This window comes from Mytilus trossulus, unplaced genomic scaffold (assembly GCF_036588685.1).
Source record: "Mytilus trossulus isolate FHL-02 unplaced genomic scaffold, PNRI_Mtr1.1.1.hap1 h1tg000398l__unscaffolded, whole genome shotgun sequence".
In the NCBI taxonomy this organism is placed as follows: Eukaryota; Metazoa; Mollusca; class Bivalvia; order Mytilida; family Mytilidae; genus Mytilus; species Mytilus trossulus.
In genome coordinates, this window is record NW_026963347.1 from 606,170 (window position 1) to 634,139 (window position 27,970).

Here is a 27,970-nt window from a genome sequence, read left to right on the forward strand (position 1 = left end):
CCTCCAGAGTCTTATATTATAGGACTAAGACAGGGTGATGAATTGGGCGTTTTTATGTTTTTGATAGTTTTGTAAACTGTTAATTCATAATATGTCAACATATTTTACCCTAACATTCGTTGTTTCTTTCGTCTACTTAGTTAACATTGTCATTGTAATACAGCAAAATAGATTAATTCAGTGTTTTTCTTCTACAAAAAAGTGTGGATACAGATCAGTGTGGATAAAATATGTGTATGTTTGACAGTGTATTCGTGTATACAACTACATGTATATACATTCCTGTGATTATACTTTTTCAATGTGCAACATTCCTTTGGATTTTCCTTTCAACATTTTTAACTTTGGAATAACTTCAAATCTTTTTGAATACATTTATCATTTTTATTTTACCAAGGTGCGCTAATGGAACACAGCGACCATGTAGATGAGAGTGTTCAAACCCTGAAAAAATTAAAGAAGCAGAAGATTTCAAGTATTGCCAATCCCAATGAATATGATTTGCAATTTTTATTATGGAAAGCAGTAAGAAGAGGATCACATAAGATGCACTTCTGTATGATGCGAGATGTTTACCGAGGACCTGCAAGCATGTACGTGTATGGTTCTATTTATGTTACTTTGAGGTATTAAGTTCTTACTTGGGTTTGTCCTCATTAAATTAAATTATATTTTTTTTCATTAGTAAAAGAGTTTGTTGAAATGTCAAAATTGTTGCTATGGAGATACATAATGGATTTAATTAAAAACCATATACGAGATCTCGCAGATACCAATACAGATGCTCATACAGATGTAACTCCTACAAGTTATTAAAATCTTTTAGATTTGAACAGGACTGACGGACAAAAGGATTAAAACCTTTAACTTGCTAACAAAATCAGCACGGCATGTATAAGTGCATGACCATGTACACTCAGGACTAATCAGTGTTAGAAAACTACCATACATTTATTGCTAGTAGCATGCTCATTGTTAGGTAAACTTGTGTTTTTTTATTTGGCTTTCGGACAAAATAATGTTGTGTTTACGTATAAATAGAATGCTTTAATCTCCACTTTAAATATTTACATTGAATGGGTGCTTCTTTAAAAGCTCATTTACTGAAAGTTGTTAATATCATCTTACCGTACAGCAGAACATGTGCAACTGTGAGTTGTGTGTTAAATCTTTATTTTACAAAACGCATTTGCATAACAATGATCTAAAAGAAAAGCAATTTGATAAAAAGCTCCAGATTCGTATCCTCCCAGAGACAGATTACGGGGTGGGGGTTCTCTGGTTGGAATCCTCTTTTTTATGGACGATTAACTCTTCAGAATTTAACATATGGTTGAACCCCTTCCCCCTCCCATCCCACCTTCTACCACAACAACCCATCCCTACTCTCTCCTGGGTTAAGAATCTCTTTTAAAAAAGCTGGATCTGCATCTGACCTTCTCCGTATTTGTATCATAATTGTTACATGTACAGTGCTTTTTGAAATAATTATATCAAAATAAAATAACTTCATCAGCTGTTACTCAAAATATGGACAATTTTATGATTTTTTACAGCTTCCAACATACTTAAGTTTAGCCTTTTTTAGCTTGATCAAAACAGTTCTTTTCTTTAAAATGCATGCAAAAATTTTTACAGTGTTATTTTAGTTTCCCTGAACTTGCTAGGTGATGCATATGACTTAAAGATATACATTTGGAAAGGGTATAATTAGAAATGACAACTACCACACTGTCCACACAAGTGACTATTTATCAGACAATGACAATCAAGGAACGATAACTGTGTTCGCGGAATAGCGTTTGGTTGACACACATTCTGTATTGTATGAATTAAGCTTCATCATTGATACATGTAATGTCTTCATCAAGTTCATCAAGTTCGATTGCATTTTCATCTGCATGTCCTTCGGTATCCCTCTCAAACCGTCCGCCATGTTTTATTCCAACTATTGTCATGATAATGGTGAAAAACATCATACATCCTCCATAAAACACTAACTGATGTAGAAACATGTCATAGCCTTGGTATTCGTAAAGATATCCAAGCACCCATAGATACGAAACGCCACCCAAAGCACCACCCATTAGGGCAAATGTGATCGCTATCCCCGTAAATTCAACATGGAAGTCTCCCCAACCAATTCCGGTTGGGAATAATTGCGAAAGAAAGAATCCCATTGGACAGGTAAGTACCCACAGGGCCAGGTCGTTTTCGCGTGCAAATATTTCCAGTAGGATAGCTGTTACTAGAACGCCAGATGCTTCAATTACAATCAGAATACGGACAGGTATAAATCTTCCAGTTAATAGTCCAGTCAGTCTGCCGATCGCAAAACAGATCCAGAATGTTGTGTTTATAAGAGAACCGTCATCTCCGGAAAAATTATGCTTATCAATGGCATAACTCCTAATAAATTTGCTGTACATTCTCTCGCCACCAACTGCGTTGAAAAAATATAAGAATATTAACAGAAATATTTGCACACCAAAGCAGCGGTTACCATCTGCGCATGTGGCCGGATCCACTAACTTGACTGCTTTCCGGAAGTTGGATTCTTTAACTTCACCTGGAACATGCACATGCGCGTAGACTGTTGTACGATTGCAAAATTGATATAGAAAAAATACAACAGATAATGAAGCAACTATGATTGACACAATCAAGTAGGCCGATTCTATTTTCGACTTTTTAAGAAATATTGCTGTCGTTGTTTTATTTGTGGTAATGGCTGTTACAGTTACTGGATCAATTACAAACGGTGATTTTGTTCCGTTTATGCTTGATACATTTGTTATATCTACCGATGGGGCGAGGACAGCTAAGAACGGATTGGCAATTTGTGGAACGATGAAGGATCCCATTCCAAAACCAAAGTGTAAGATGTGAAGTGGTCCAGTTGCCTTCCGTTTCCAGAGATTTAAAATCAGTTTCTGCCCAGCTGTGGAATAATAAATTGATTTTAATATCAATCAACAATTTATGTTTTTTTTTAATAATTGTTTCGATTTTTTTCTTATTTCGATAATCGATATAAAAAAAACTTTTTATGTTCGTTGAATTGCAGGATAAACAAAAATAATTCATATATATATATACATATAAATGCTTTCAACGTACTGGCTTCGAAGCAGGAGAAAAATGCTGCAAATACATATATATATATATATATACTTGCTATTTTCCAAACTCGAAGTGAGCAATATGCCACTGAGTCAAAAGGTTTCAACTATACATTATAGGAAACGTCTGGTTATATAAAAGGTCGGCACCAAAGTATTGCGCAATACTTGAGGGTTTGGATTTATAGTTGGATGTTCCTCAAGTCTGTATTCTTTAGTTTTTGAAGACATCCTCTCTAATCGCTATAAATTTTGCACACGAGTTCCCTGTATTTTAACACCCCATTATTCTCTTCTTTTTTTCTTTTTTTTTTGGGGGGAGGGGCATTGTTTTTCTATTTTCCTCTTTGTTTAGTCCTTAATTCTTCACTTTTTGGCAATTACTCTCTTTCTGTAAACCCCGTCTATACCCTAATACTTAACCTTCAGTTGATGTTTTTTTTTATTCTTGATATTAATGTTTAGGTTTACAACGTTTATAATGCTTTAATTACTCACCTATATTTATTACTCCTTCAAATGTACCGCCTATTACCAATAAAACTCCTAACATACCAACGTTCGATGAATAAGGTGCTATGATTGTTGCTATGGCTGCTCCGTCTAAACTTATGGCTATCATTAGGTCACAGTAGTTCCCTAGTTTGTCGACTAAGGGACCGCCGATAAACGACCCAATGAAATAGCCAAAACTACGTCCGGAAATTGCTCGTGAAACCAGTTCATAGTCAGAGTTCGTTTTGATGATTAGGTCTTTCTGTGTTATTCCTGATATTTCTGTGTATAGACCCTACAATAGAGTCGTATGAAATTAAGTCATATCGCGAATTCATTTGCCTAATGTTCATTTTTTCTTTTTATGGAAGTTACTTCATTAGTTCCCCCCCCCCCAAAAAAAAAAAATGAGTGATCAGTTATAGTTGACATTTCCCCGACCTTATTCCTTATGACCTCTACTACATTTATATGTCCGACCTATAATACTTACTGTTAAAGTGTTCTCGTCCTCAACATGCATCAAATATTTGCGACTGAACGTTACACAACCGATAATGTACGTATCAATCAAGATTTATAACATTACAGGTGTATTGGGTTACTATCAATACTTTATCGATGAGTGTCAAGGAATTTAGGTTATATCTTAAGTGTTTCCTTATTTGATATTTTATTCAGATAAACGCATTGTCGATATGAATGTTTTTGAAGTTGAAATAGAGTGTCCATATTTTTTTTGTATAAAATATTCAGGCCGTCGCTTTTCTCGTTAAAAACCGTGTCAAAACTTTGTCATCTTTTTATGAGGGTTTGGATGCGGATTACAAAAAAATGTAAATAATAGACTCTGAAAAAACGGACCAAAAATAAAGAATTAAAAAATAATGAGGTGCTTAAATGTAAAAAAAAATAGAAGGTAGTTGGCAAAAGTATATTAAGAAAAAAAAAGATAGTAGTTGGCAAAAGTATAAGATAAAAATAGATAGTAGTTGGCAAAAGTATAAGAAGAAAAATAGAAGTTAGTTGGCAAAAGTATAAGAAAAAAATAGATAGTAGCTTGCAAAAGTATAAGAAAAAAAATTAGAAAGTAGTTGGTAAAAGTACAAAATGTATCAGAAAAAAATAGATAGTAGTTGGCAAAAGTATATTAAGAAAAAAATAGATAGTAGCTTGCAAATGTAAACGAAAAAAATAGAAAGTAGTTGGTAAAAGTATAAGAAAAAATAGATAGTAGTTGGCAAAAGTATATTAAGAAAAAAATAGATAGTAGCTTGCAAAAGTATAAGAAAAAAATAGAAAGTAGTTGGTAAAAGTATAAGAAAAAAATAGATAGAAGTTGGCAAATGTATATTAAGAAAAAAATAGACAGTAGCTTGCAAAAGTATAAGAAAAAAATAGAAAGAAGTTGGCAAATGTATAAGAAAAAAATAGAAAGCAGTTGGTAAAAGTATAAGAAAAAATAGATAGTAGTTGGCAAAAGTATATTTATTTAAGAAAAAAATAGATAGTAGCTTGCAAAAGTATAAGAAAAAAATAGAAAGTAGTTGGTAAAAGTATAAGAAAAAAAGAGATAGTAGTTGGCAAAAGTATATCAAGAAAAAAAAGATAGCAGCTTGCAAAAGTATAAGAAAAAAATAGAAAGTAGTTGGTAAAAGTATAAGAAAAAATAGATAGTAGTTGGCAACAGTATATTAAGAAAAAAAATAGATAGTAGTTGGCAACAGTATATTAAGAAAAAAAATAGATAGTAGCTTGTAAAAGTATATGAAAAAAATAGAAAGTAGTTGGCAAAAATAAAAAAATACAGAAATAAAGGATCCCCATCAAGACCCTCTTTCATACATGTAGTTGACGATATAAGTTTGTTTAGCAGTGAGATAACAATGAAATACAAACTAAATTGATATACTAACCTAAGGTCAAACGGTCTATATAGTGTTATGGGCTAATCTAGCTTAAGTGACAGCACATATGAGCAGTTTAATATTTTGAGTTATTTTCTGGCACAAAAAATGTATTAATATTGAAATCGAGGTGTCAATATGATGAAAAGAGCAAAATGAAAACACAACTAACAAATGTAGGCTATAATAACAAAAAGAAATACGAAAGAAATACGAAAACAAAATGACAAAAAGGATAACAACACGTATACCACCTATGAATTGAATTGAAAACTTAGCCGTATGAACACTTTAAAATCTTCTGGCACTATAATGACACATTTGAAAAAAATCATTTGACCTGACCCCTCTGGCCTACGGAGGCACACATGTGTCCATACCGGCTGCACCTAATGGCCACACATGTTTAAATGTTTAATTGATGCATGCATCTGTTCATTACAGTATTTCTTTGATGGCTCTGATTGATCCATTGGTCGCCACTATGTTCAGGCACACATGTTACAAAATCAAATCAACGGTAGCAAGAGGATTAAGAATAGAAGAAAGGTTGTAATGGTCGTTTCTTGTCCATCTCTTCATCTGAATTGAATCCATCATGTCCATGTTAACGCTGCCCTCCCGAACTGATTTTGGTACGTCGTATTTATAATAGATCCGACACACTCACGTGAGTTAGGGTTTTATTATTGTACCATAGAATATCAATGATCAATGTCTTTCTATACCTAAATATTACTGAAAGAAAATATTCATACATGTACTTACTATCATAGCCCATGTTAACACTAAGAAAATTGTTTTGATTATCTTTTGCGTTAATGTATATTCCGAGTTTTCATTTTCATTTTCCCTCCTTTCTATCTTCACCATCTTAGCAAAAATATTGAGCTATTTACATGCGGATGTCTCTAGGCTATTCGTTTACGAGAAAAGGACTCTTAAAAATAGGATCAAGTGTATAGGTCAGGGACAAAAATAGAAGCACAAATGTATACGGAAGAACCCCTGCATATTTTATTGTTTTACAAATCTGATAATATACAATAATATAACACTTGAAATAGTTTATGCTGATACAAGTTATCTTTAACTCGTATAGTTCAAGCCCTTACCTGTCCGATTCTCTCCACCTTTCTAGGTTATGTAGACGTGAGTGTAATATAACGACTGGATTATTCGGGTTTAGTTATCTACGACAAAAGCTGTGACACTACACTAAATATTATCTAAGACTTTATCGTTAGAATCATTGACAAATAAAAACGAAACCAGGGGTAAACTCATTACAGATTGGACCTTAAATTGAAGGGGTCATGACAAAGTAAAGGGAATTAACAGAACTATTGATGATCTAGTGCAAAAGATAAAACACTAATATTAAAAAAAAAAAAATAAAAAAAAAAAAAAAAAAAAAAAAATCAATTTAATTTATCACGTTTCGTGTTCGGTAAGGACTTCAACTGTTTGAGTTGTTCTACTTTGTACTCGAGGTAAATGTTATGTAAATTTACGAAAAGATGATTTTAGCTTTCCAATTGTCAACTTTCCATTTCTAAGTAGCAACATTCTAGCAGCACCTGCATACTATGGGTGATCGTAATATGCGCTCCGGAAGGGTTAGCAGACCCTGGTCCACATGTGACATCCGTTGTGTTGCTTATGAGATAGCAAATCCGGTTAATTATCTAATTCGGTAGGTCACATTTATGAAAGAGAACGGGATTGTAGTTACGACGTAAGGAACTTATCCGATATCATTTGTGAAACGCTTATTCCATAACGGTCATTCAATAATTCGGGATGGCGTCCGTACAATGTACTAATAGATGATTTCAACTTCACCATTTGGAACTTTTGATTTAAAAGGTTCCTAGTGAGCAACAACCCGCTATCAAGAAAATCATAATAGGAAAAGCACGAGAATATCGTATCAATTGGGAGATACATTGTATATAAGCAACACAACGGATGCCACATGTGGAACAGGGTCTGCTTACCCTTCCGGAGCACATATTAAGATCACCCCTAGTTTTTGGTGGGCTTTGTGTCGTTTATTCTTTAATTTTCTATGTTTTCGATTTATGAGTTTTACTGTTCATGATATCTTTCGTCCCTCTTTTATGTTGTCAACATTCATTTTTTTAAAATAGGACTACTAACACAAAGGTCTCTTACCGGAATGAAAATTTCAGGTAGTGAATTTCATTGCGAGTATGGTCTTGATGATAGTTCGTCGGAAGGGGACGATAAATGGCTGCCCTGTGTTAAGAGAGAGCCACATCTCTTGCACGTAAAAAAAAACCCTTGAAGATTTCGTAAAAAAAACAGACTTATAACACTACAAGGCAGCACTCGCACCCGCAAAGTTGGAAGGGATAAATATAAGTTGCAATTACTTGTTTCCTAATCCACTATTAATACATATGATTAAACTAAAACAGAAATGATGAGAACCTATATGTTTAGACTTATTATAAGTGTGGTTACGGACCAGTGTGAATAGTACTTTTTTATTGTTATTGTTGGTGTGTCTTCCCAGATGTTTTGGATCATTTGCTAAGTCTTCTTGTATTGTTCATTGTGTGAAGTTTTTAAACCGATTCCAATTGCTGTTGTGAGAGCCACACTGAATTTCAGATTACTGTACATGTAAGAGACAAGGTCCCAAATTGCCGTAGTTTCATTCATTCAATATATGGTTATAATGTTCAGTACTGTTTAGGAAAAGGAAGATAGTTGCTTCGATTTCCAGCATGATTTTGTACATGTATACTCTAATTGCATGATAAGTAACATAATTTTGTTTTGATTTACGAGATAGTGAGTCTTCTGGCATGGTTCATTGTGTAAAGTTTTTAAACTGAATCCAATTGCTATTATAAAAGTGAAAGCCAAACTGGATTTCAGATTAGTAATACATTGAAATAGACAGGCCCCCAAATTGTCAAAGTTTCATTCATTCAATATATGGTTATAATGTTCAGTACTGTTTTGTAAAGGATGATACATTTCTTTAGTTGTATCGATTTCCAACATGATTTGGTAAACTGTAGTTGCAAGATAACATAATTTTGTTTTTATTTACGAGATGTGATATATATTTAGATATACGTGTATATGTTTTAATATGTTTTATTCAGTTTATATGTGAAAAGGAATTGTACAAATGATGTCCGGAAACGCCTATTTAGTTTACGCTCTCTCTGTTATTAAATGTCGTAACCTAAGACGTGTTTTTATTTTGATCTAATCCCAACCCAAAACCCCCCAAAAAAATTAGATATAGGCAACACACATTGCCAACTAGTATTAGATTACCTTGGTATCCTTATTGGAAAAAAAATATTTTTAGTAAGTAAAAAGTATCTTTGTTTTATTCACCAGGATGCCTTGATTGAACGCAACCGACAGTCCCAAAAATTGTTGTAGTTGAAGAAGTGAGCTGAGGTAAACCACAATGCGACAACTTTTTCCCTTTTGCGGAAGAGGGGAGGCAACTGCCTTCGTCTGCCATCTCCCCCACTTGCCCGCATTACATAAGTATAACAAAACATTTAAATATTATCAATTTGTCTGCTTTAAAAATATTTGACGAGTATTCATTGAAGAAAGGAATTAATGCATATAACACGCGATAGAAATGTTATTTTGCATTCGATGATTTCTGTGTTAACATTCATCATGTTTATAGTTTCGGGTATACACACAAAACGAATATTATATTAAATAATACCAAATGATACATGATCAATATATAATAATTAGTCAGCTGTACGTGTATATTAGTTGCGCTAGTCCCCAAATACATTTAGTTTCATTCGTTCCATAATAGTGCCTTCGTGATATTCTTTGTTAGTGTAGCTTTCTTGTAATGAAAGTTCTGCTGGCTTCCAATTCGAATTTGGTCTCATAGAGAAAAAGAATTTCTGCAAGGAAAAAAATGGTTTTTAATATCTGAGAGATATAGTATGCTGTATAAATGTATATTAAATAAGTAGTTTATTTTGGTAAACGGACAGAAAGTCACAGGACAAAAAGTCACAGGACATAAAGTCACAAATTTGATAGGACAAAAAGTCACAGGACAAAAAGTCACAAATATTTTTTTGACAATTGTTTAAATATATTTTGATATATTTACTTTTTATTACATATATTCATTTTTAAGTTAGGGAAATTGCTAATAAACCTTGATAAATGTAAATGTGTTAAATTTTAATCATGGAAAGGATATATTTATTGGCAAAATGAAGCCATTTAAGTACTTGAAGGCCGTACTTTAACCTATAATGGTTTAATTTTTAAATTGTTATTTGGATGGAGAGTTGTCTCATTGGCACTCACACCACATCTTCCTATATCTAAGCCACTTTTGACATTTTGTTTTCATAACAATCATGACAATTATTTGATCAATATTGATATTTATTGAATAAATGTCAACTACAAAGTTGCTTCATATATTAAACTTCAAGAAAATTACAATTTTTTTTTTTCAAAATAAGTGTTTAAGAAAAACAATCTCAAAATTGAATTGTGACTTTTTGTCCTGTGACTTTTTGTCTGTGACTTTTTGTCCGTGACTTTTTGTCCTGTGACTTTCTGTCCTACATTCGTTTATTTTTATGCCCCACCTACGATAGCAGAGGGGCATTATGTTTTCTGGTCTGTGCCTCCGTTTGTCCGTCCGTCTGTGCGTCCCGTCCGTCTGTCCCGCTTCGGGTTAAAGTTTTTGGTCAAGGTAGTTTATGATGAAGTTGAAGTCCAATCAACTTGAAACTTAGTATACATGTGCCCTATAATATAATCTTTCTAATTTAAATGACAAATTAGAGTTTAGACCCCAATTTTACGGTTCACTGAACATAGAAAATGATAGTGCAAATTTCAGGTTAGAGTTTTTGGTCAAGTTAGTTTTTGATAAAGTAGAAGTCAAAACAACTTGAAACTTAGTGTACATGTTCCCTTTGATAACATCATTCTTATTTTAATGCCAAATTAGAGAATTTATTGCAATTTCACGGTCCAATAAACATAGAAAACGATAGTGCGAGTGGCGTATCAGTGTACTGTGGACACATTCTTGTTGTTAACATAATATAAGCATAGTTGAAGGTATAATGATACTCGCGATATATAATGAGTACTACATGACAAAATGTTACAAGGTACGATACAAGTCAAATTCCTTTGGAAAATAAACTTTGCAACAACGATCTATGTGTCGATTTAATCATAAACTGAACATTTTCATTACTCAAAAACAAAACTAGTATTATACTGATTGTAAGGACTATATATGTGGTCGCAACTTCATTTGCACTTAGTCTACTCAAAATATAATTTTTGAAAGCAAATAAAAGATGTAAAGTACCAGCTTGAGCTCTTTCAATTCAACTTTGTAATCATTTGTAACGGCAGATTGTTTACTGTCATTTACCCAGACGCATCAACAAACGGTTTCTCAATCAGAAAATTTTCACACATGTACAGTTAACTGATAATACAATCAGACACAAATGTTATAGTTCCATGACAATGCATGCTTGCGTTATTTTTCAATCGAAAATGTCGAGAAAAAAAAATCGCTCGCGAAAATTAGTTGGTTTACCTCTTTTACGGTGTGACCCGGAGCCATCTTTATAGATCGAATAGCAAACACTGGAATAGGTATCAATGGTAACAATGACAATATAAATCCAAAAGCAATGGCGGCATTCGGATACTGGTAATCACCATGCGTTGGAGCCTTATAACTCACCATTCCACTGATAAAAATAGTCTGCAAAGATCATAACTAAATGTAATAGAATGAGTTGGTTTATAGATTCTGTTCTTCAACGACAAAAAACATGATAGTGAAAATGAGATCAATTAAATATCTTGTAAAATCTGTGAAATACTGCCAGAAAAAAATTCGTGAACACTATGTAATTTTAAAGACTTATAACTCCAACAAACTAAATTGATGGATTTTTCTCTTGAGTATGCAACTCTATATATTGTGTCCTAAATAACTAATGATTTTTGTAAATTTTGTTGTGTGGTGTCAGATAAGTTGAGCTGACAAAATGTTGCAAGGATATCTTCAGGTCGATAGTCGACGTTCAACGGGACGAAACTCTATCAAAAGCATAAATAGTTTGGGTGCATTAAACCAATGTGCTTGTTATTTTTTTTCGCTAGGTGCCGGCGTCAAACATTAGCGTATAGACCGGCGGGCACCAAACGCACAGAGAACATTGACAAAGTCGAAAAACGTTAGTTGCACGCCATCGTAATACCGTCGTCGTACATCAGCGTATACATTGTAGCTCCGACGTACGCCGGGCTTGTTAAAAAATCATGTACGCTGCCAACACGCTAGTAATTTTGGATGCATTTAACCTGTCAATAAGCGTGTATTAGACATGTGAGAATCGTACCTAGGCGTGTATTAGACATGTGAGAATCGTACCTAAGCGTGTATCGGGCGCCCTGCGAATGTCGGAGATAATCGCTGATGTGAAACGCCGGTAAAATTGCTATAGTGTCTTACCAGGAGTAGTAAAGGTGCAATAAAACAAATACATATCCTTAAATATATCGGAATTCCTTGTCCATTCATCATCTTAAAATCTTTGGAAAGCTTATTTGTGCCTGCAAAAAGAATAATTTATTGTAAAATATCGTGTACTTTAAATATTTAGTGTGCACTTTTATACAGGGGAGATTTTTCACTTGTTTTTTTTTCATTTTTTTTTTGGAATCGAAACTCGTATTTAAAAAAAATATTCATTTTGGTATTGGTATAAAATAACTCAAAATATTTGGAAAATTATGTGCCGTTCCTACTATTCCAGAGGATTTGGGAGAAAAGGTCAGGAGAGGAGTTGTGATTAAAAAAAAAAGACATGATGAAAATTTATGTCAGGATAAACTTTAAAAAAAAATATACAGGACCGAATAGAGTAAAAATAAAAAGCGTTTAGACGTTACGCGCGATGTTCGTACCTCATTGGAAAATCGGTGTAGTTGACATAATGCAAGTCCAAAATATCTTATTTGGTGATATCATATTCATTGCTATTGTACGCATTTTGAACAAAAGTGGTTTTTTTTAAATAAAAAAGAAAAATATATGTTGAAACTATGTTTTATGCTGCATGCGACAAGCTTCAGTTTCGAAAAACGGCTATTTTTAGGCTGTCCCGCGTAACATATTTCATTTATTGTAACCACTAAACTGTAATTTTCTTCTAAACTATTTAATATTTTGAAAAACGTTTTTTTCCATTATTTAACAAAGAGGTTCCTTCATTTTTTATGCATTTTTTATGACGTTTTGATGACGTCATAGAAAAAATAAAGTGTTCCATACTACAAGGGCAAATCTGTCCCACGGGAGAAAATAAAATGGTATTCCAGATTTGAGAATCAAAAACATTTATCTAAAAGGAAAAAAGTTAGTATTTGTATTTACTACATCAATGTTATTTTGCTTAATTTTATGAATTTAAAAACAAATATCCTGAAAAATGATATATGGTAATTTATGAGCGATTTTTCAAAGGCTTACAAGGTTGTCGCACCGCCATTTTTTGACGTAAAAACGAACTCAACTCAAATTTACGTCAATTGTTTGCTTATCAGAGCTCTTATAATGGTAGAATTTTATTATTTTTCAAAATGTTGTTTTTCTTAATTTTTCAAAAATCTAAAGTACATCAATTTTCGATAAGTAGTTAAAACGCGTCGTCGATTTTGCGGAGTCTTACAAGAATGTCGCACATGCTTAAAACCAACGTTTCAGTCGAAGTTTTGGTTTGAACGTTACGAAATATTAGCGACGTTATGTTACGCTTACATGTACGAACATCGCGCGTAACGTCTTAAAACAAATTCTAGAATCTATACCCTTGTTAATTTCAAAATCTGTCAAAATTTCGGCTTTGGACTATTTTTATGTGTTTAAAACTTGGTTTCATTCATCTCTTCAAAAAAGCACTAGTTTGTAAGAAATTAAAAACGAACGCATGAAGCCGCCATAAATATAAAATTTATCTGACCTGTGAAAAAAATTCAAGGCAAATTGTACAACACTCAAAACTAACGTACATTTGTTTATCATATTTAGAAATGTTGAGAAAATACTTACCATAAATCCACCCAAACACGATACACTCGATCATTCCGATAAATGGCAGAGAAAAGGAACAATACCAGTCCATTATTTGAAATAAGTAGATCCCTGACTTAGAAAATAAACAAAATTATATCAGTTTGACCGACAATTAATTGTCTTTCATTTGATGCCCGTATCTTTACCTACAATGTATAGATGCCTTTTAGTTTATTGAGAGGCACTGCCTCATTCACAAAAATGTTATTTTTTTTTTAATTTGGCGGCTATTTTTCAAGTCCTTTTATAGTTTATCAGATCGTTCACATTTTAATTATTTTTTTTCGTTTTGAACTGTTTTGTCCTCGAGAACAACACTGAAAGAACATACTAGTACATTAAAGAATTGCGCCTCTAGTACATTAAAGTACGGCGTATGTTATAAATGTCGGTATAGATTAAAATGTTTATCTTGTACTGCTTTGTTTTATGTGTGTCATCTCTGTTTTACATCATTGCATTCTTTGAATGCTATACATTGTCAAAATATCAAACCGTATTCGAGAAAACTTTAAGATATTTATACATGTACCTGGAAGCAGAAAATAATTCCAGACATGGCAAAGAAACAACACAATACGATGATCACAATTGTTCTTTTCCTCAACAAAATAGGCCAGATGTCAATAGCTGCTATAACAACGCACTCAAAACTACCAAACTGAAAAAAAGTATAATACAAGTACATTGTCTTGCTGATAATACATGTACAAGTGAACTATTATAGTTTTTGATGTATATTGTAAATATGTTGAACTTAACTAATAGATGAGAAGGAAAATATCGCGAATATTAATTGTCATGCATATGTAACACTTGGGTCTTCCAAGTATATATTAAATACATAAAGAAAACTAACAAATCGCAAAAATAAATATCCTGGCAAAGTCGGCTGCAAGAGCTATAAGCAAAACAGAATAATTGCTTTAAATTTATTGGTAGTTTTTCAATGTTATTTTTTTAATATCTTCTTGTCTTTCAGTATGATAAATTAATCTGTTGTCCTGCTTTTAATGATTGCCGTAGTAAGCGTAGTAAGCTTCCAATAAGACTCTTATAATCCATATAGTTAAAAAAAAATAATAATAAAAAAAAAAAAAAAAGGCTGGAAAACTATATCCGGCATAGTATTTTTCTAATCCTGAATAGGCAAATACCGATTAATTGTTGAAACAGAATTTACTTTTATCTTATGATGTTCGCTTCGTTTGGTTTTTTTTATGAATTTTCACCAAATATTCGAAATCCTCTTGATTTATGGATGTAGTGCTATTAAATATAGACCCATTAACACACACTTTTCTTTTGACTATAATAGTACATTTATTTTTAAAAGTCTTAATTTCAAAATCTTCTAAAATCCTTGTTTTTCCCCATTGTTTTTGAAAGAAAAAAGGTACCAATGTTAAATGTTTAAAATCAAGAGAGAATCATTTTTCGCCAACTTTCTAATGGTTTATATCTCGAAAACTCGTGGACCTACTTTTTTTTGCTTTTTACGTTCCTTTATGTACATTCTATGATTTTAGTAAAGTTTTTATTTTGAAAAAGAGTAGCGAACATCATTGATACTTACTCTTGAATCAAGGGCTAAACTAAGCAGCATGATAAAGAATAAAATGGTCCAGATGTTCTGTCCAGGAAGGTGTGCAAAAGCCTCTGGATACGCAACAAAACCAAGTCCAGGACCTAATAAATTATTGTATGTAACTTATGACCATTGTGAAACTTGATTAATTTTATCTTTATTTATTCATATTTTTAATATTCTTGCACGTTTTTACATGCAGATCTTTAAAACAAACAGAGTAGGTCCAAAAAAGCATTTTATCCTTATCCACATCTCATTTCTTATCTGGGTGATAACCACATTTTGAAACTTGCTCGTAAAAACCTAAACATTACTCAAACTATTTGAGTAATCATACCTTTACATACATGTAAACAAGATACCTAAACACGTGGCCTTTTTTGGCTTCATTGCAAAGAATCATGCAAATTACAGTAAATGAAAATAAAAATAAAATCTACTGAGACGACCAGTCATCGATATTAGAGCACGTTGTGTCTGATTTTATATAAGGAAAAGTTCGGTGAGCAGGTTTACATCATGTACAAGCACTATTTGAGCTGCGTCGGATAGAAATAGACCTTATGTAAATGAATATCATAACATATGTTTACTAATTTCGGGTTGAAAGAAAATCTATGAACAGCCTGTAATATTTCAAAATTGAATTGATATAAGAACCCAACAAAAAAGACCAAAATTCATCTATTATTTCTCATCTGAATATTTCAAAATCCATCAAACACTTATACATAAACATGTTAACGCGGACTTGCATAAGGTCGATTTCTGTCCGTCGCAGCCCATTTTTACCGACTTCTTTATTATCGTTTTCATAATATCTTCCTTTTTTATTTATTGTACCGGAGTTATGTATTTATAAAGGTTACTCGGGAACACGTGTATTTGTTTACTTTTAACACGTGTGTTTAAATCAAAACATGTTTATGTTTAATTTGATTGGACCATCAGTAAGTTATTACCGGTTTAAGTTAATCATGATAACTTCATGCTAGAATTTTAGCGCTAAAATTATAATAAGATATCTAGAATTGTCATTCGAGGTTCGCCTATCCGACAGAAAGGTTCGTTTTTTCTTAAATCGCCACTTGGTAAAATGTCCGAATCTTCTCCACGTCTGGAATTGAATGAAGACATACTACTCGAAGGAGATAATAGTTTACCGCCACCTAATATTCATAAAGCAGCTGATAAGTCGTCTGATTTGGTAGATACTGTAGAGCTTTTTAAGACAATTTTAGACAGCAAGTTAGGTGAGTTGAAATCTGAACTCATACAAGAACAAGATTGCCTTAAGAGAAAAATTAAGGAGGACGTCACTCTAAAATTTCAGGGGGAAGGAAACAGAATTCAGTACACCTTTAACGAGGAATTATTAGACACTGTTAATAAACTTTCAAAATTCATCCCTAACTCCAATACTCAAGCCTATAGATTAGTTCTTGACATAACTGATAAGATCAAAAGCCGTAATAAGAAAATACGCATAGCTGATGCTTCCCCTGCTGGTTGGGGAACCGTTAGGGAATACGAATCCAATGCCGTGGCTTCAGATTCTGAAGATGAGAGAAAGATACGACAAGCTGAGACCAGAGCTATCCGTACCTCCAAGGAGAAGTCAAAATCTCGCCAGCAACCTTACCCTAAAAATCCGCCTCGTCAACAACCTGCGGAATCTTATGGTAACCCTGCTTACGCTCAGCATTATCAACGTAATCAGCAACAGCCCTTTCGTGGGAGCTTCGCAAGGCGTGAGCCTTGCTCAATCGACACGTGCCACTACTGCAAGCAACAAGGCCACTGGAGAAAAAACTGTCCTCTTCTCGCCAGTCTCAGGTCATCCAACAGCAACTCCACAACCTACCAGAAGTAGTAAAGTAGGGCCTGAACGTCACTCTCCAGTCATTGTGAATGATAAGTATTTAGACACTATTAATGACCAATTTTCTACATGTTTTGTTGATAACGATTATATAGAATCTTTTTTAGATCAAGTTCAATATTTTGAAAATTGTCAGTCATATGATAAATTTAAAGGGGTGAAAGGTAGATTAGCTTGTCATGTAAAGTATTGGGAAAATATAGGTGCTTGTCCTTTTGTGCTTGATACAATAAAAAATGGTTATGTTATTCCATTTATAGATACACCTTTTAAAATGTACCACAGAAATAATAGATCAGCACGGCAGAATACTGAATTTGTCACAAAGTCAATTGAAGATTTAGTTCAAATAGGTTGCGTAATTAAAGTGCCTTTTCAACCATATGTGGTAAATCCATTGAGTGTTGCTACTCAAAAGTCCGGTAAGAAACGACTTATTTTAGATATGAGTCAATTGAATAAACACATAAAGCGCGAAAAAATAAAATTTGAGGATTGGAAGTTAGCTATACAATATTTTGACAAAGATATGTATCTGTTTAAGTTTGATTTAAAATCTGGTTATTTTCACTTAGACATATGCTCACAGCAACAGACTTTCTTAGGTTTTCAGTGGGAAGGTCAATTTTATTGCTATACTGTTTTAGCTTTCGGAATTACTACCGGTCCGTACATTTTTACTAAATGTTTGAGGCCACTAGTAAAATTTTGGCGTGGAAACGGTATAAAAGTTGTTTTGTATTTAGATGATGGATTTGGCATGAGTCCAGATGAAAATACATGTAATGAGCAATCGTCCTTCGTAAAAAGGTCTTTGATTGATGCTGGTTTCCTTATTAACGAGGAGAAGTCTGTTTTTAAACCTGTTACCGAGTTAGAATGGTTGGGAATAGTTTGGAACTCGAAAGAATACAAATTATCTATTACTCAACGTCGAGTTGACGATTTGATTTTCTCATTGAATGTAATTTTGGCTAAATTTCCCTATGTTACAGCTAGATCTTTAGCTCAGGTTGTAGGTAGAATTATTTCTATGACTCCCGTAATCGGAAATGTGGCTAGAATTATGTCAAAGTTCTGTTACATGGAAATTGAAAGTAGAATTGGGTGGGATATTCCCATTACAGGGTACAAACCCGTCGAGATTTTATCAGAGTTAAAGTTCTGGTTAGAAAATGTCACCATGATTAACTATCGTAATTTATGTCATTACAGTAAATCTTCTGTTGTCATATACTCAGATGCTAGTAATATTGCCGCTGGTGCATACACCGTTGAATTAGAAAATAAGATTTTCCATAAGATGTGGACATGTAGTGAAACGGTACAAAGCTCCACATGGAGAGAGCTGAAAGCTATAGAGTTGGCCCTTTTTTCTTTTAAGAATAGTTTCACAGGAAAAACTATAAAGTGGTTTACTGACAATCAAAATTGTGTCAAAATTGTTAATTCGGGAAGTATGAAAGAAAATCTTCATGTTATAGCAAAATCTATTTTTTCATTTTGCATTCAAAAAGGAATATCAATTGACATTCAATGGATTCCCAGAAAAGAAAATGAAAAGGCTGATTATATCAGCAAAATGGTTGATTTCGAGGACTGGGGAGTCACACATATATTTTTCAATTTTTTAAATGATATGTGGGGTCCTTATTCGATTGACAGGTTTGCAAGTGTCGAAAATAGAAAAGATATGAGATTTAACTCCTTATTTTGGCAACCTGATTCTGAAGCAGTTGATGCATTTTCCCAAGTTTGGACCAATGAAAATAATTGGCTAGTTCCACCAATTAATCTTGTGATACGATCGATTAAACACATTATAGCTTGTAAAGCTCGAGGCACGTTAGTTGTGCCTAAGTGGATTTCTGCTGCATTCTGGCCTTTGATATTCGATAAACATCTGATTTATCAAGATTACGTAAAAGATGTTATTGTGTTTAAAAATACTGATGGTATTTATAAGCAAGGTTCGAATAAGAATACGATATTCGGAATTGAACCGTTTGGTTCGCCAGTTTTGACTGTTTTGCTAGATGCATCTTAGACATGGCCCTAATATATATAGATATATTTTAGCAGGCATGGTCTGTTTGTGACATGGCCCTAATATATATATAGATATATTGTAGCAGGCATGGTCTGTTTGTGACATGGCCCTAGTATATGTATATTGTAGCAGGCATGGGTGTTTATGTTGACATGGCCCTAGTATCGGTAATGATATTGTAGCAGGCTTGGTTTTTTATTTGACATGGCCCTAGTATCTATAATGATATTTTAGCAGGCATGGTAATTTGTTTTACAGTTTATGGCCCTAGTATCTATAAAGATATTGTAGCTGGCGTTGAAATATTTGAATATATATTATATTTTACTGTGTATAGAAATCTGAAATATGCTAATAATTCGTCCTCTGTATATGTATATAAAATGTTATTGCAATTTTACGTTTTTCAGATATTTTTTCAGTAGGACATTGGTCAGACTTTAATTCACAAGTTGCCTCTAATAATGATCTCAGCAGTTTGTTCAAACAGTTACCAGAATTCCTTCTTTCGTCCAAGGCTGCGAGTACTCAGAAGAAATATAGATATGCCTTCAATTCATGGTGTAAGTGGACTAGTCAATATTCTTTTTCACCATTGCCAGCATCTCATTTACATATTTCTTTATATTTAATTCATTTGTCTGAAACTGCAAAATCGGTTTCAAAATTAAATGATGCTTTTTACGCCATAAAATGGGCACATAAATTAGCTGGCGTTGCTGATCCCAGTGAAAATAATCTAGTTGCATCTGTTCTTGAAGGGGCTCATAGAAAAATAGGTCATTCAGTTGTCAAAAAAGAACCTATCACACCGCATATTTTGAAAAATATTGTATGTAAATATGCTAATAATACTTGTAATTTAAAAGATGTAAGAATAGCATGTATGTGTTTATTAGCCTATGCTGGCTTTTTAAGATTCTCCGAGTTAGCTAACTTGAGAAGGTCTGATATACAGTTTTCCCCTACTTACCTTACACTTCATTTAGTCAAGAGTAAAACTGATGTATATAGGGAAGGGAAAGATGTTGTCATTTCAAAAACTGGGAATATTACATGCCCGGTAGATGTACTTCAGCGTTATCTAAAGTTAGCTAACATTCCTGAAGAATCGAATGATTTTAATTTTAGATCTATTTGTTATTGTAAATCTTTGAATATATACAAACTTAGAAAGAGTAGTCATATTTCTTACACCAGAGCCAGAGAGTTATTGTTATCTGCACTTGACAGTTTAGGTCTTGATAAAAAACAGTTTGGCTTACATAGTTTGAGGTCAGGAGGAGCTACTGCCGCGGCAGAAGCTGGAATAGATGACCGGTTGTTTAAGAAACACGGGAGATGGAAAAGTGATAAAGCCAAAGATGGTTATGTTAAAGAGAGTATACTCAACAGATTGTCAGTATCTAAGAATTTAGGCTTGTAATATATATTGTTTGTCCCCCCTTTTTCTTTATGTCCCTTTCTTTATCAATCGAAGCTTTCTGTGCTGTCGGGGCGAGCTGATAACCAACAACTGTGTTGAGTTTTTACTTTGTAAATGCTTTATGTTCGTTTGAAGTATTGAATAAGAACATAAACGTGTTTTTCTTTTACTGATTTTTCTTTGTCTTTTGTATCAATGAATTTCAATTGTATATTATTTAAGACCATATGTTGGCCCCAAAATGAAATCACGGTTATTCCTATTTAATAAATAACACCAAATGACCAGCTGTAGATTACGCAATTTTAGACACATAACCACAGTCTCCAAATTGCAAACATTAAAAAAACTTAAGTTTTAAATTGAATACCCACACAACAAGCTGTGCCTTGTGGTGAGATTAATTTAACTTTATGGTAATGTTATAGCATGTCGACAAAATACAGTCAGTAATAATTTATAAAAACTATTGAAATCGAAATTAAATAAATTCTCATAAGCAAGATAACAATTTTACATTGAATCACTTCTATTCGATTTGGCCCCGTCATGCTGAATGTTTTTATCCAGTAAAGCGCAGGATAAATAATAACGGTCTATTAAAGGACTAAAACTAGAATAAATAAATATTTATTTAATTGAGTTCCATCAAACGACCTTGTCGCTTGGATGCTGTTCTATTGATGTTTCCTGTACCTTAACGTTTGTTTAGATACCATAAGATGATTCCACCAGGTTAAATTATTTGGCATTTTTAAACTTCATAAATTAAACAAAATAGGACTTAATCCAACAGAAAATTAACATCAGTTTGTGGATATTTTAAATTATGATGACTTTAATATTAGAATATGATGTTTTATTACAATAAACGCAGTGCCGATATAATATAAAAAAGAAGATGTGGTATAATTGTCAATGAAACAGCTCACCACAAGAGACCAAATGACATAGAAATCAACAACTATACCAGGCTTTAACAATGAGCAAAAATCATATAGTCAGATAGTTTCTATGCATTACATTTATTTTATACCTGACTTTACGACATCTTGGATAGGTATAGAATATTTCTTTGCCAAATATCCTAACACAGAAAATATAACTGCACCGGCTAAGATGCTTGACCCTTCACATACAAAGGTTAGAATACATGTATCTCTGTAATATATAAAGGTTAGAATACATGTATCTCTGTAATATACAAATGTAGGTATACATGTATCTCTGTAATATACAAATGTAAGTATACATGTATCTCTGTAATATACAAATGTAAGTATACATGTATCTCTTTAATATACAAATGTAAGTATACATGTATCTCTGTAATATACAAATGTAAGTATACATGTATCTCTGTAATATACAAATGTAAGTATACATGTATCTCTGTAATATACAAATGTTAAAGAAGATTATTTCCTAGTGAATAGATTTGTTTCAAAGAAAAATAATTTAGAAAAATGACATAGGTTTAAAAATGCATTAAGCAATACACACATCCTTCTCGATTTGTTGATTGTTGTTAACGGTTCATGAGCACTTCTACGTCAGAAACCTCCTCAGTCATTTTCACTTTATTCGTTTTTTTATGTAATATCTGATATTAAAGGTTCTAAAGAGAATTTTAACGATTTAGAATTGCTCCTCTTGTATAGAGATTTATCTATGAGTGACGACCATCGTTTTGTTCAGCGCTATTACGTTGGTGTAGACCCAAACTATCCTTATTTTCATAAGGATTATGTAATGTAAAATGGTAAAATTTGAATGTAATGTATTTGAATGTAATGTATTTGAAGAAACAAAGCAAGAATAATCTTCTAATTATTAACGTGTAAATAAAAGAACTATTTATGTGATCCAAAAGTACTTACCGTAGAGTGTTATTGTGAAATTTATTGAAACTGGAAAATGCATACAGTGCACCATTGCTTATGCCCAAGGAATAAAATACTTGAATTGCAGCTGCCACCCACACCTGCAAAAGAGAGGCAACAGATACCAAAGGAAGATTCAAATTCATAAGCAAAAAAAAAACCCAGACAACGCCATAGCTAAAAGATAAAAAATACCTACAGAGAAACAACAGTTCACACAACATAGAAAAATAAGGACTCAGCAACACGAGCCCTACCATAAAAATGGGGATTATTTTAGGTGTTCTGGAAGGATCTGTAGATGCTGCTGCAATCATAGTAATTAAACTGGAAGATATACCAAAATACCACGAAATGAAAGAAAATGTAAAATATGTAATATTTTAGACGATGAATTTCATTTTTTTTTTACCTGAAAAATAAATGAAAATAAAATAAAAATCTTAATAAAATATTATATACAAAAATAAGTAAATTTTAATACACTTAATTTTACTGATAAACACGTGATTACACTAAATCCCTCAACACCAAATGATGTAAAAGCATTTTTTTTTTATTAAAGAGTCATTAAAACTGAGGAAAGGAGAACAATAACTTTATTTATCATATTTCTTATAATATTGTTGAGTTTTCATTATGTTTGATCATGTTTGTTTTGTTAATGTATTTGCCATAACTAAAATTGTTTTTTGTCTGTTTTTGCAAATAAAGAATTATTAGAAAGGTAACACGTGAGCTTGATCATTATAAATTATGTTATTTATGCGTGCTTGTATAGCATTTCGTTATTGTTTGATACTTTTATTGGGTGAAAAAACCCATCAAAAACGATTTATAACTATTTTATAGTTTTCACATGTTGTCGAACTTGTTAGGTCCGTTTGTTGCCTGTTGCAAGGCAACGTTTTTGTGCCTATCCAATATAAATCCACCCTCATTCTCCAGAAACAGTCCAATTTTCCTCGACCTTTGTTCCGGGCGGATTCTATTACACTCATATGCAGCTTAGCTTAGCGAAAGGTAGTGCGACGTTATCAGTCAAACAAACTTTATTAGATTAACTCTCTAAGGAACGATCGTTTCCATTGGTCATTTCAAACCTTCGACCTCACACCTTCGAAAATAGAACACACGTACTACAACGTTGAATGGACTGATTAATATTCACGTATCTGGTCAAGGTCGTTTAAGCTTCCATCGACGTATTATCATACATGATTCCAATCACAATTCTAGCTTTTATAAATGTGCATGTAAAATTTATTAATGGTTTTATAGTTTTCTGCAATTGGTAGTACATATATAATTTTCTGCAATTGGTAGTACATATATAATTTTCTGCAATTGATAGTAAAATTACAAACTTTAAAATCTTAACAGTTTTCACATCGAAATATTTAATTCAAATGTGTCCTCTGGATCAAGGGACGACATCAAAAGTTCAATGAAAAATTAAAAAAAACCTCAATCCACATATTTTTTTTCATTGACTCCACCTTCCCCCCCCCCCCCCCCCCCCCCCCCCACCCCCACCCCAAGTTGCTCATCCTGCCTTTTCTTTCACTCAATCGAATCAATGAATTAGCGTTGTACTTGAAAATGAAACCGTACTTTTCTACAAACACCTTTCATGTTCTTTGACAAGTTTAAGGTATTCGACATAGGATAGTGATTTTTTTTTCTGATTCTGTTTACTTGAGAGAAAAAATCCCGAAATTGTAAGTAAATGCATAACATGTAACCAACCAAGCTTTGTTAAAAAAAAACGCAGATGGCAAACCATGCATGGCACAGGGGAATTAAATGTTGTTTATAAACTACAACGATATACTTCATGAGGTTTTGCTATTCTCGGTTGAAACACGAACGTAAATTGTATATTGTAAATATGTACATATAAATAGAAACAATCAGTTATTAAAAAAAGTGTTTATTCATAAAATGTTTTGATAAAAAATGGGTTTCTTTAAGTACATGCATTTAGTCATCCTTAATTTCTTTATATTTTGTTTATCAGTTAATCATACATGTTTCGTTTTGTATTTCATTTTAAATACGAATACATACTACATGTACTTTAGCAAATAGTTCAACAATGTTATGCAGCTCTATTCTTACAGTATGAAATTAAAAAATAAATGTTCATCCATTTGAAATCGAAAACAGTACATTTATATTCAAAAAAGAAGATGTGGTATGATTGCCCTTCTGATCCCTTCTGTCCGGTGGGTGTCCTGGTTTTTACGGATGTGTTGTTAAAAATTACAAATCTTAAATGCGGGATAATACATTGTTTACTTTAAATAAATATATAAAAGAAGATATGGTATGATTGCCAATGAGACAACTCTCCACAACAGACCAAAATAACACAGAAATTAACAACTATAGATCACCGTTCTGCTTTCAATAATGAGCAAAGCCCATACAGCAAAGTCTGCCATAAAAGGCCACGAAATGACAATGTAAAACAATTCAAACGAGAATTATTCCTTGTAAACTACGACATTTCTCACAAGTATTAATTTATAAATTTGTTCAACACATGCAAAAGAACTGAATAATCTTCGCCGATGTAGCATTTCAATTTATTACAACAACATGCCTTCACTGATCTCATTCAGGTGCACACATGATAAGATTAAAGTTATTTTGTTTCTATTTTGATTCTATTTTGGTGGACAATTTCCTCCTTTTATGGTACGCTTAGCTACTGTGTGTATGTTTTATAGCATGAAAATAATAAAAGAGGAATGTCAGTGTAACCCATCATTAATTATTGTAATGGATCAGTATTATGAGATACTTATTATAAGTGACTACGATATTGTTAGGATTATAACCTATCGTCAGTATGAAAGAAATTAAAAGTGGTTCATATATTCATCCGTATAAAAGCGGCACATGCATTTTTATTTTATCCTTATATTTCTCATCATGCGGTACACGATACTGTAATTGAGTTGCTGCATGCATAAAGAACTTAGAATATTACTTAATACAAAATATCAGTATAATATTTCGACCCCACTATTTGAAATTAACAAAATATTTATTTAATTCTTTTGACCAAAGGTAAGTAAACTAAACAAATCATTGTTTTTACGTTCGTAGTAACATAGTACATTCCATTGTCGGTCACCTGTGTCAATTCACGTTCACACTGACTACATTGTTTTTGTATTTGAATCTTTCGGCCAATGAAATGAGACGTTACAAGTTGTTTGTTTATGATATGCCAGAATGTTATCAATGAACTATCAAATGCTAAACTTCACTGCATTTTAGTATACATAACCTACTGTGTGTATTGTTAATTTTGTTTTCGTCCTAAACATGCATGTAATGTTTGCCACTGGACGACCAATAACTAACAATCATCGAACTTGGTATGCATTTGCAAGAACCCCGACCGTGTGCATGGCAATTGGCAACCCTAGTCAATTAAGAATGGAGTCGAGCGCAGGTGCGGAGTTCTATTCCAAAACACTAGACTGACAGGGTAGTGATACAGTCATTTTAGTTGGACTACTCAGACCACTCGGCCACCGATTCCATCTTTTAGTAAATAATACTTACTTCAAATGTGAAGGCTTTAGCAAAATTTGGTTTAAAAAAGAATATTATGCCATCTACTGAACCATCGAGGGTAAGTCCATGAACCAAAAATATAAATAGAAGTATATATGGAAGGATTGCTGTCACGTATACTATCTGCAAGAAGAAATTAAGATCATAATAAAAAATAAATCCAATCAGCTCGGTATTGTGTTTACGATATTTTCGTAGTAGCCTTAAAAGTTAAACAATCTAAACGAATAAAATAATATACAAAGCTTTGCTTTTTATGCTGTTTTATGATCAAATAATGAATATTTAAAAAAAACAACCATTTACGATAAAGACAAAAATATATTTTAGTATTTTTTAGATTTTTAAACATTCTTTTGATACATGCAATAACAATATTTCTGTAAGTTAAAAGACCAATACATTTTTGATTTTACAAACCTTGCCAATGCTTTTAACGCCTTTAATAACACACAACCCGACAACTAACCAGATGATTAAGAAACACAACATCAACTTCCAGTTAATAGTACCGACTTCACCTATCCCAGAAGACATCTGGAGCACATTCTCCCTGCAACATATGTAAAAGGTTGGAAACATAATTACTGAACAAGTAGACGTATTTGTCTAGTGGCCATGATGCATCCGGGTGCGGGAGTTTCTCGCTGCATTGAAGACCCATTGGTGGCCTTCGGATTTTGTATGCTCTATGGCCGGCTTGTTGTCTCTTTAATTGACACATTTCCCATTTTTATTCTCAATTGTATGATAACATTTCACAGATAATAGTATATATGCTCCTAATGTAGTAACTCAAATCCCGTCCACTTTTCTCTAATGTAACATACCGTATCAGACTTATTACCCACCGTGTACTTACATGTGCAACACGACGGGTGCAACATATGGATCAGGATCATGTTTTTATCGACTTATGAGTTTCAATATCTCTCTTGTATCATTCGATTTTTTCTACAATCCTACATCTCAAACACTTTCTTAATAGTCGGGAATACTGAATTTAAGTAGATTGTAATTACTAGTAGTGGTTAATTTCTATTGCAAAAATATAGACCTAGTAGAAAGATCTAATTGTAATCCTTTAAAAGATTTGTAGTCGTTTGATTGATTGTTGATTGTTTAGTGTCAAGCGATGTACTCGTTTATAACTTCCTCGTTAATCACAAAATACGGGGTTCACAGGTTTGAACAGAAAATTGAATAAGTTAACTTGGTTTTTATCCTTTCATCATTTATCAAAGGTAAATGTCAGATAATGTACCTCCAAAATTCTTCCGGTGCTGTAATCCAAGATCCATTTGTGGTACAAACAACAGTCGCATTCACCAAACTTGCATTGTACTGCGTGTAACTTGTTACTGCATAAGTCAAATTTGTGGTATCGTTTTGGTATTTAGACTGACATTTATACCCTTGATGCGAAATGCAATTTGGACTGTTCCATTCATTGTCACAGGTTGTCCAGGGTAGAGGACTGACGAATGAGTGTCCAATATAATACAATATCCAAGCGTTGATGATAGTATAAATGACACCATAAAGAAAGATAACTGTTGTCATGGAATATCCTACTCCTGAAATGAAAGATGAGGAATCTTTATCTATCAGTACAGAAGGGGAGAACCTATCTCCAGACGTCGGAATTTGGCTTTTCAAGCTGCAGGAATATTGGATATATTGAATATTTATCCCCTCGATACCCCCTTTTTAATATAAAAAAAAATAGATGTGTCAAAGCGACACGAATAGCCCCGTCTCAAAAAGTTTCTGCAACTTCAATAATACATTTGGACACACATATGATATCAGTCTCCCATATCAAAAATCAGCTCCATATCTGGAGGCGTGTAGAA

The 27,970-nt window shown here is 32.9% G+C and overlaps 3 protein-coding genes across 3 annotated transcripts; 1 reads left to right on the top strand and 2 right to left on the bottom strand.

Moving 5' to 3' along the window:
* Nucleotides 1-1,407: 1,407 nt before the first annotated feature.
* LOC134702116 (sodium-dependent glucose transporter 1B-like) lies at nucleotides 1,408-6,437 on the bottom strand. The gene is made up of 3 exons (XM_063563211.1): nucleotides 6,293-6,437; nucleotides 3,621-3,912; nucleotides 1,408-2,941 (listed from the first exon to the last, which is right to left on the bottom strand). Exons 1-3 carry the CDS (start codon nucleotides 6,395-6,397, stop codon nucleotides 1,833-1,835), a joined length of 1,506 nt encoding a protein of 501 aa, XP_063419281.1. The 5' UTR covers nucleotides 6,398-6,437; the 3' UTR covers nucleotides 1,408-1,832.
* Nucleotides 6,438-9,109: 2,672 nt separating this feature from the next.
* LOC134702122 (sodium-dependent dopamine transporter-like) lies at nucleotides 9,110-26,657 on the bottom strand. The gene is made up of 10 exons (XM_063563218.1): nucleotides 26,535-26,657; nucleotides 26,103-26,237; nucleotides 22,518-22,621; nucleotides 21,674-21,798; nucleotides 15,265-15,377; nucleotides 14,221-14,349; nucleotides 13,665-13,761; nucleotides 12,066-12,166; nucleotides 11,139-11,309; nucleotides 9,110-9,453 (listed from the first exon to the last, which is right to left on the bottom strand). Exons 1-10 carry the CDS (start codon nucleotides 26,649-26,651, stop codon nucleotides 9,319-9,321), a joined length of 1,227 nt encoding a protein of 408 aa, XP_063419288.1. The 5' UTR covers nucleotides 26,652-26,657; the 3' UTR covers nucleotides 9,110-9,318.
* LOC134702132 (uncharacterized) lies at nucleotides 16,376-18,245 on the top strand. Its single transcript, XM_063563223.1, has one exon. It carries the CDS (start codon nucleotides 16,376-16,378, stop codon nucleotides 17,150-17,152), a length of 777 nt encoding a protein of 258 aa, XP_063419293.1. The 3' UTR covers nucleotides 17,153-18,245.
* Nucleotides 26,658-27,970: the final 1,313 nt, after the last annotated feature.

Coding starts and splice junctions, on each gene's coding strand:
- LOC134702122 (XM_063563218.1), bottom strand. CDS start 26,651: ATGTCTTCTGGGATAGGTGAAGTCGGTACTATTAACTGGAAGTTGATG. Junction 15,378..21,673: donor CCAAGATGTCGTAAAGTCAG/GTATAAAATAAA, acceptor ATAATTTATTAG/GTCCTGGACTTGGTTTTGTT. Junction 12,167..13,664: donor CGTGTTTGGGTGGATTTATG/GTAAGTATTTTC, acceptor TTCTTTTTGCAG/GCACAAATAAGCTTTCCAAA.
- LOC134702132 (XM_063563223.1), top strand. CDS start 16,376: ATGTCCGAATCTTCTCCACGTCTGGAATTGAATGAAGACATACTACTC.
- LOC134702116 (XM_063563211.1), bottom strand. CDS start 6,397: ATGGTGAAGATAGAAAGGAGGGAAAATGAAAATGAAAACTCGGAATAT. Junction 3,913..6,292: donor TGTTAACATGGGCTATGATA/GTAAGTACATGT, acceptor ACTCTATTGTAG/GGTCTATACACAGAAATATC. Junction 2,942..3,620: donor TGAAGGAGTAATAAATATAG/GTGAGTAATTAA, acceptor ATTATTCCACAG/CTGGGCAGAAACTGATTTTA.